This window comes from Panulirus ornatus, chromosome 28 (assembly GCF_036320965.1).
Source record: "Panulirus ornatus isolate Po-2019 chromosome 28, ASM3632096v1, whole genome shotgun sequence".
NCBI classification, from domain to species: Eukaryota; Metazoa; Arthropoda; class Malacostraca; order Decapoda; family Palinuridae; genus Panulirus; species Panulirus ornatus.
The window spans coordinates 8,890,247-8,899,872 of NC_092251.1; the positions used below are offsets into that span (position 1 = coordinate 8,890,247).

The 9,626-nt window shown below is 40.7% G+C and overlaps 1 protein-coding gene across 1 annotated transcript; it reads left to right on the forward strand.

Annotated features, from left to right (window-relative positions):
* Positions 1-3,471: 3,471 nt before the first annotated feature.
* On the forward strand, positions 3,472-8,847 carry LOC139757825 (uncharacterized). Its single transcript, XM_071678711.1, has 3 exons — positions 3,472-3,553; positions 5,344-5,517; positions 6,294-8,847. Exons 1-3 carry the CDS (start codon positions 3,478-3,480, stop codon positions 7,754-7,756), a joined length of 1,713 nt encoding a protein of 570 aa, XP_071534812.1. The 5' UTR covers positions 3,472-3,477; the 3' UTR covers positions 7,757-8,847.
* Positions 8,848-9,626: the final 779 nt, after the last annotated feature.

Consider the following 9,626-nt stretch of genomic DNA (forward strand, 5'->3'; position numbering starts at 1 on the left):
TGTAGGTGATTTACACTCGCCCACGAGCTCCTAATTTCATTCATCAGCTGTCCACTTACTCATGATGGACTTGAGTCCATCTGCCAAGTCGTACCAGTAATCTATGGGTAACAATGGTCTTAGCTTTGAGCCCAGGGGTTCGTAATATACAGCCCATGGACCATTTTCCAAGACATTCAAGGAATAAGTCTATCATAAACTCAAATAAATATCCATCACACCATAGTTTTAACATGTTGAAAAATTGATACTGATGTCTTCATTTGTGTCTACAATCGAGGTTGTAGCGCAATCATGTCACTCACTCAGAAGTGACCCTTTCCTATAGCAAGTAGATGAATTGATTGACGAGGTGCAGAACGAGTCCTTCTTGTTTACCTCGTCTACGACAGCGCTTCCTCAGTGTATGGTCATAGAGAAGGAACTCGGCACATTTTATGAGAAGGCCAGTAGAAAGTGCTTCGCGAAGAGGTCGGTCCTCTCCCTCTGAGAATTCTCATTCCCCCATCTCTATAATACCTGTGTGTCTAGGTTTCTCAACACTTACGAAAAGCGATCAAAGACGCAATGTCGCTCAGTTGCTGGAGCAGTCTACCACCGTCGATGTGCCATATTGTTCAATCGGCTTATAATATTCTACGGTAGTTCTGATCGTAGAAAGAAAACAAGTGTCAAGTCTTTCATTATTTGATATGTCTTCTTACAATTTCTTTTTATCTTCAGAATCATCACTGAATCTTCTAGATTGAAGTCATTCGTGATACACTCACTACGTTCGTTTAGCATAGCCTGTTGTATACCCTCTCCCCTTAGGCTTCGAGTGACTTCGTATGTTGTGATATGAGTAAGAGCATGGTCCACCGAGCAGGCAGGCGATCCCTAGTAGGTCCAAAGGGTTCAGGAAAAGGATCGAGGACACCTGCTGCAGACTTTACATACTGTTATTATCCTTCTCGGCTCCAAAGCCTTAGAATTACAGCCACAGATCTTATCATTAAGAAGCGTTGTTCTCACCGTCGTATTTCTTCCCAATTCCCCCTTAATCTTGTCTGCTTATTATGGTGGAGTTCTGTTATTTCTGCCGTCCTGTTTCCTTCATTATATCCATATTCCACTCTGAAGTCAAAGTAATTTTTCCCCAGCTAGAGCACCGTATATTATATCTTCACTCTCCACTTCCCAGTCCTTGTGAATCACGTCCGTTTTGAGCGGGCAAGTCTTGAACACTGTAACTCAGTGTATCTTCACCTCCATGTGAGCCCCAATTTGCTCACTTTCGCTTCTATAGAACCGAAATCTCCCAGTATGAAAAATATCCACCATGATCAAAATTCTGGTCATATTCTCACTGTACTTACTATGTATTTGGTCAGAATCAACGAACTGTTTCTTGGGATTTGTACACGAAGTTATTGGGAGGCAAAGTACACTCCCAAGGACCAGTAGCGTGAAGTAACGTACATTCCCATATATTCAAGGACCAGTAGCGTGAGGTAACGTACACTCCCATATATTCAAGGACCAGTAGCGTGACGTAACGTACACCCCCATATATTCAAGGACCAGTAGCGTGACGTAACGTACACTCCCATATATTCAAGGACCAGTAGCGTGACGTAACGTACACTCCCATATATTCAAGGACCAGTAGCGTGACGTAATGTACATTCCCATATATTCAAGGACCAGCAGCGTGACGTAACGTAGAGTGTGTCCCATACAGCCAGGTACCATCGCGCCAGCCTCATCGCGTCGTGCCTATAGCGAGCAATTCCGCCGCCATCTGGGGTCCCCAACGCACAATTTATCCTCATAGACGCGCTATCCACTCGTGATCAGAATTGGTTGTGCGGAGAGCAGCGGGCCGTGGGCTATGATCACTGGGCGGCCGGTGAGGGAAAGGGGGGAAATGGGGCACAGGAGGGTGAAGCTGAGAGAGAGAGAGAGAGAGAGAGAGAGAGAGAGAGAGAGAGAGAGAGAGAGAGAGAGAGAGAGAGAGAGAGAGAGAGAGAGAGAGAGGTGGAAGAGAGGGAGGGAGAGGAACGAAAGAATGAGAGGTTGGTTGGTTGTCTAGGCTTTGGAATTGTCAGCTGCCAGGAGTTATCTAAGCCCACCAGGGGCAAGTTATAGTCTACCAACCGAAATATGTCAAACATCTGCTTTAAATAAAGATAACTCTATGACCACATACGCCCTTGTAGAAGTGTACGAATGTGCATGTAAAGATTCGCCAATATTAGACTTGGGACTGATCTCTTTTCAATTAACAGCCCTTTCTCGGGTATGTGTTTACTTGCATAAGCCGACTGTAGCATAGTGGAATGGTAAGTGGACGTGTGTGTCATGTAGAATGTGATGAATTACTTAATTCTAAATAAAATCAATACTTGAAGTGTAGAAGTAGGGTAAGAAGAAGCCTATAAGTACGATAAACACGAATAATCGAGGTTAAAAAAAGATTATGAAGCCTATGCTATACTCATTACACCTGAGTAGGGCAGAGAGAATTAAACATATATTAAGTGATTTCTTTTCCAAATTGTCACTGTTAGCAGAAATGTTTTCTGAAGCTGAAATGTGAACACCAGGTTAAAGTGAATAAATTTGAGAAGTTACTGATGCAAAAAATATAGAAAACTATTGTTTAAGTTTTTCTCCGTTTTCTTTTATAGCGTTAATTCATCTTTCTCTCTCTCTCTCCAAACATCCTCTTCGACAAAGTACATCATTAACAAACTAATTCACCAAACCAGCGTCTTGGTTTCAGGTGATCAGAAATACTTGATAATCACATATAATCATGGACGTGTCATTCAGTTCTGTGAAGGAGTTTTCATTTTTCGAGGTGATTAGAAATCTCATGAAGTAGACGACTTATCCCTGGAATTTGATAAATCACCACATGAATACAATCCTATGCATGTGATAAGCAGGATTTATCCAGTCAATAGTATATGTAAGAGCTTGATATCGTCATATGCAGCCATATGCAATTTTCATGAGCATGTGAACTGCATCACTGAATATGGATGAATTTTTTTGATACCCAATCCAGTTAGTTGGGTCTGATATGCCATTTCTGGAGGAACCCGCCTGTATCGGGTCGTTTCACATGTCTGAGAATATGATACATTTTCATTCAGACACAAATGAATTATGGAAATATTCTGCATAAACAGATCATGTTCAATTTCTTCAAAGAGAATTATCTAGAATATATTCAAGACTTATTTCAAAGTCAGAAGGGGGCGTTTTACTTTCACAATCAAACCGATGAAAATAATATCATATTTGATAGACACAAATGCATCTGAGGATACTTTATATGAATAACAGAGCCATATATTTCATTTTTCTACTATGGTAATGTATGTTGATAGGTTCAGTCTTACTGATTTAAAGATTATTTGAAAAAATATATCCACATATGAACGTAAACATAGCTTGCTGCTCTTTAAGCCTCCATTTAAACAGTTGATGCGCCACATCGTACGCAGGAGGGCATTCGACGCTGACGACACCAGTATGCCAGACCTGGAGACTGTGGAGTGTGGTAAGTCTATGTCATTGTTTCTACAATATGTGTGCATTCCTAAGATACGCCTCCAGTCTCACGAGGACTCCATTCTTGCGATATAAGGGCATTTTCGTATGCTGGCCGCCATTCCCGATAAGGGTCCATGGCTGATGGATATTTAAATTGAGAGATTTATCGACTGAATTGAGTTTTCAGTAATGAATAGGGGCAGTATGATAAATATCATTCAAAACTTGTTTTTCACTTGTCATTGGCGAGCTTGCCTTCTAGAAAAGAGCATAGTACGGTCATACTGCTTTCCAATATAATAGCAAGGAATTTCTCGACCCACACTGACTTGGGGCAAATCGACCCTATTATTTAACCAGCCTTTTCGTTGGATGTACAACACATCTGAGCGGTAGTATGGGGTACTGAGCATAAACCTTTGTTGCAAGACCAACATTTGCTTAAATATATCATCCACTAACTACAGCATTCCTATTATATTGCATATGTGACCGGGTTAAATCGTTGTACATCTAACATATTGTACATGTGATTCCGGCTACAAATCGCTGGACTTATAGTACTATAAATTTTACGTTCCTCGAAATTGTACTTAAGCATATGTATTTGGCTTTAGAAATCTCAAAAAGTCAGTATAATTAAAGTTACGAATGGATTTTATCCAGTATCAGTGTCAGCGTAGAAAATCAGCACAAGTTAGGATATAAGTCATTTGATGGTTCAAAACGAGAGATAGGCTTTCTCTCATATCATGTGAAGACTCATGGTGTCATGCAGTATTAAAAATGATGTGCGGTATTTTGTGGTATTGAAACACGAGCTAGGTTATAGAAATGTGTTTCAGAAACAAGTTAGATCATTTAGTGTTGAAACACATGATAGGCTACACCACGCAGCGTTTTAAAGAGGAAGGACCCAAGGTATAGGACTCTTACTAAGTGTTTTAAGAAATTGATAATCTCAAGTTATAGGGCCTTTTAATATTCGAAGGACACTGTCTTAGGATATAGCACTTAGAATGTAAAAAGCAAGATCAACTACAGAGCAATTTTTTTCAGAAGTGCAAGATCGGTTTTATACGATAATAAAATGCAGGACATTTGTTGAGAACATTTTCACAGTTGGGACAAAATTCCTGAAGGGCTTACTTATGTGTGTGGGGATAAGTAATAAAGATCATGATGACAGGCAGCTCGCATGCAATGTTGCAATTCACATTGTTTTACAAAAAAGGGATTCAAAGGAGCAAATTTCTTGGGGCAATCATGGGTGTTTGCTCTTAAGTACTGGAGAGAAGGAAGGACCTGCCGGGGAAAATGTTCCACTATGAAAGATGTCCTGATATAGAATAGAGCTTTGATAGGAAAATAAACTTAAAAACTGGGACCTAAATTTAGGGGAGCAACAAGTTGATTTCACTGATCTTGAGCAACGAGATAACAGCAATTGCTATTCGCCCACCGACTGTGGTCTGTGTGTGTTTACTGTGGTCTTATATAGGATATGGTTGACAGCAGTACAGGCCTCTTGCAGAGAATTTTGGACGATCGTATGTGTGCAGGGCATTCGTGTGGAGAGGTGAATTTAGAGGCGAATGCTAAGTAATGTCTTGGGAGCGTCTCCTTCAACAAAGTATTATATGAACTGTCTCTCTGACAGCACCGAAAAATAAGTTTAGATCGAGAAACTTTCTGCCTCTATGTTGTCTAGTGGTTAGATATCTTGTCTTTACTGCATTGCTTTATCGTAAATTTGTTCGCAAGACCCAAAGTGACATTAATGTGTTTTATCCACAGATGAGACGACCGTCAGCACAGATGTGAGGCGTCCACTAGCTCCAGACAGCGCAAGCACATCCCGCTGGTGCCCCGTGGACGATGAAGGAGGTTCACCCACAGAAGAAAAGCTTACAGATAATGAAGCCTCCTGCAGTATCCAGGTACAGGAGGATGAACATCGAACGAGTGAAGGTAATCCTAGGGTTAATGGAATAGTTATCTTTTTCTGTGTGTATATTCGGGAACTCGTAGTCAGAGAATGCAATGGGGTCAGCATGCGTACTCATTTTTAGATAGCACAAGTGATTACGTACTACAATCATGTCTCTACTGTTGCGGACTTCCACACATTTGCAAACTGGTGTAGATTTCAAGTGGCATCAATGTCATTAGCACGTAGTTGTTATATATTTAACTTTTTGCCTTTTAGAAATTTCATGGCTTCTAAAGTGATTTTTTTAATTGAATTGCTTATGTTTGATGTCTTTATGACTAGATTGGTTCCTCGGTGTGCTTTGACTTACTAGATCCAATTTCATTTCTGAACCTCTCTACGAACGTCATCTGTTTCTTTTAATATCCCATCTGTGACTGACTGGAAATTTGTAATTTCTGCAGTCTTTCTCCATCTTTTAGTCGATCATAAACCCTTTTACGATGCTGCAGTAGCCAAGCGTGTGTGAAATTGGTAAAGAACATGATAATCAGAAATTTCACAATAGAAAGAAATTTACATGCCCCCAAACCCAAGATTAATCTTCAGAGGACCTTTGCAGAAACCGATGATTTACATACTTTGAAAACTGTGCTTCTGTATTTTCTGAGGCAGACCCGTGCCTTATGTCTTCATCGAACAATGTTTTGCACACTAAGCAGTATTCTGTACGTTTTAATTCTTCATGTACACACTCATGAATATATATATTTCGTGTTAGTTCCACACCATCAAATATTCCTTCACCCTCCAGGTAAAACTGAGCGTGACGGAAATGATGAACTCACGGAGAACCAAGTCGACAGTCTTAGTACCCATTACAGTCACATCAGCAGAGGCCAACGTGTGGCTGAGGCAAATGTGGCAACAACTGGTTGCCCAGGACAACTCTCTCAAGGATCCACCAGCTTCAGGAACGGGCGTCATCGCAAGGCACTTATGATGGACACACGGGTGACCAGTCGTACACCCATCAGGTGTGCATACACTCCTAGGCTTGACAGGGGGAGGCACCAACCTGTGATTCTGCCATATCCCGTTCACCCTGGGTGGAATGACTCAGAGGACTCAGATGATGCGACGCAGCATCTCGATACCAGATCCCACACACTGGCAGAGTCTCGAAATCTTACAAAACTGAGAAAAGCGTTGCCTCATAAAGTATATGATATGAGTCCCGCTCTCCAAGAGTCTCATGGTTGTAAAGAATATAGACTTGTTGATGAGAAAGCTAACTTCAGAGATAGTTTTCGACCAGATATATCAACAGAATATAGACCTAAATATTATTCCAACCATGTTCATCACATAAAGAACACGTGTGAAAGCCGTGTTGCTCACAGAGAAAACAGGAAACTGTTTGGCAGAGGAAAAGTCAACGACGTTCAAGTGATGCACAGAAGAGACAACAGAAAACCTTCGAGGAAACACAAACTAGAAGCTAAAATATTTCCAATGGTTCACAGTCAACCTCAAAAGGATCTTACCCACAAAGGAAAAGTCGAAAATCTTACGGTGCTCCAAAGACAGCAACACAAAGGTCTTTTAGTTGTCCACACAGAAGAAAACGAAGACCTTCCCATGGCAGAGAACAAGGAAAACGACAACCTTTCATTAGCAAACACACAGGAAAACAAAGACCTTTCGGTGGTCTCTAGGGGAGAAAACAAAAACCATCCAGGTTCTTTTGAGTGTCATGAATGTGGATTTCGGTATAAGAGCAAGACCGCCCTTCAAAAACATCTCGCTCAGTTCAGCAAAAATGCTGACGAAAGGATCTTCAAATGCTATTTTTGCAGTCACTCCTATGCCTCTCGAAAATATCGCAATAAGCATGAGAGAATACACGGGAAAAGCCGCAGTCTGCCCTGCTGCTGTTGTGATCGTACGTTCTCTAACAGGGATACTATCCAGCGCCACCGAATGAGTAAGAATATTAAGATGCCTCCAGAGTGTGTTGGATGCGGCTGGGTGTTCGCAAGCAAAGGTTACCTCGACGATCATCTGCTTAAAGTTCAACGTGACCTTCCTTTTCAGTGCTTTATCTGCAGTCACAATTATCCGTCGGAGTTAGCGTTGGTGAAACATGTAAGATTTCACGGTCGAAAGAAGGAATTTGAATGTGCATCCTGCACGGCACGGTTTGTGAATGGTTATTTTCTGAAACGCCACATCGTCAGGAGTCGACGAAGAACGTCGCTAGAGAAAAAAAACTAGAAGACTCCTTCGCTGATAGTTAACTCAGCGTCTGTCTATTGAGGCTCAAGCAACATCTACCAAGTGAAGATGGAGAAGTGCATCACCAGATGCGTTCCTCAATAGATGGTAGATGGTGAAGTGCATCACCAGATGCGTTCCTCAATAGATGGTAGATGGTGAAGTGCATCACCAGATGCGTTCCTCAATAAATGGTAGATGGAAACTACACAGGCGAAGCCTCCCCTGATATTCACAGTTCCCTTCTATTTGTTTGTTTCTCTTGATATAACTGCGTCTCTGAACTTATGTATTATGTTCTGTGTGTCATTTGATTTAAAGTTCGACGGCTGCTCAAAAGTAATTGATTTAACTTTCATTTTCAACAGAAGCCTGAAGCTCGACAAACATTTTGAGTTCCTTTCAACACGGACGGTCATGTCTTTAGGGACTTGTAATTTAGTCTCGAATTCTTCTATATCCAAGCTGGTAATTTAGCTCTGCTATAACATGCCATTCACTATCGATAGTGTATTTAAAGGAAACCTGTTTCTTACTCTTATAGATCTGTTTTCCTCGTATTAACTCGCCATCTAAGTAACTAGTGTGACAGGATAGTGATCAGCATTTTCCATAATTATGGGTTGTTTATGTAAACGAGGGAACATTGTTTTTACGTAAATGCATGATTTATTATGGTTTATTGATGTGGACGATAGAACGCTGATTTATGTGTATCATGGAATATGGGTTAATGATGTGGACAGTGATCTATGTAGATACATGCTTTTCTAATGGTTTAATAATATGGGCAAGTGGACAGTGATTTATGTAGAGGAGTTTTTATTCTGGTTTATTAATATGGGCGAGTGGACAATGTGTAGAGTTTTTATTCTGGTTTATTAATATGGGCGAGTGGACAGTGGTTTATGTAGAAGAGTTTTTATTCTGGTTTATTAATGTAGGCGAGTGGACAGTGCTTTGCATAGAGGGGTTTTTATTATGGTTTATTAATGTGGACAGTGATTTGTGTACATAAAGCTTGTTTCATTACAAGGATGATCCCCATGTTACCGAACTCTTCTGCAAGTAAAAGTTACCTTTGGCATGACTGTATGATTGTCATTAAACGAAAAAGTTTTGTCCTAACTTAAAGGTGACCAGATGAAGGGGTTAAAATTCCTGGTGCAGGCTCAGGTAAGTCCCTCCTGGTCCATCACTACAGTCTAGTCCCAGTAGTCCAATTTCAATGGTCCTTTCCAGCAGTCCAGCCCCAAAAGGTTCCTCTCAAGCCATCTGGCTCAAGGTCTCCTATTATCAGAGAAACAGAAATACCTGATCTACTGATGTTGGCGTTTTCCTTGTTTAATTTTGGGACCTTCAGCAGAGTTTAGCTTTGAAGGGTGAAATGATGTTGAGGCGTGCTGGTAAACTCTGCATATATACAGTTGTGACATACAGTTGTAGAGGTAGTCTTTTGATTCACAGGACCAGGGCAATGTGCCTTATCTAATTTGTTTTGTGGTGGTTACTAGAGATACCACAGCTATTATTATTATTATTATTATTATTATTATTATTATTATTACTATTATTTTTATTATTATCATTATTATCTAAAGAACTGGTCCAATCCCCTGGTCGGGAGAACCCAGAGATGATGCGACAACTTAGGAAATATTCACAAGGAAAACTTCTCAAGATAAGTCGTGAACTTTTTCAATTTGTGGTCAGTTGTTGACTCGGTCGCAGCCGGCGACTGCCACAGTCCAGCGTAGTACATCTCATATATAGTCGTCAGCAACCCCATTTTTCCAACATTCAATAAACAGCAATATTATGTATAACAGCTACAACTGCTGTATACCGTGCTTACGTTTACTTTGTTCTT

Coding starts and splice junctions, on each gene's coding strand:
- LOC139757825 (XM_071678711.1), top strand. CDS start 3,478: ATGCGCCACATCGTACGCAGGAGGGCATTCGACGCTGACGACACCAGT. Junction 3,554..5,343: donor CCTGGAGACTGTGGAGTGTG/GTAAGTCTATGT, acceptor TTTTATCCACAG/ATGAGACGACCGTCAGCACA. Junction 5,518..6,293: donor TGAACATCGAACGAGTGAAG/GTAATCCTAGGG, acceptor TTCACCCTCCAG/GTAAAACTGAGCGTGACGGA.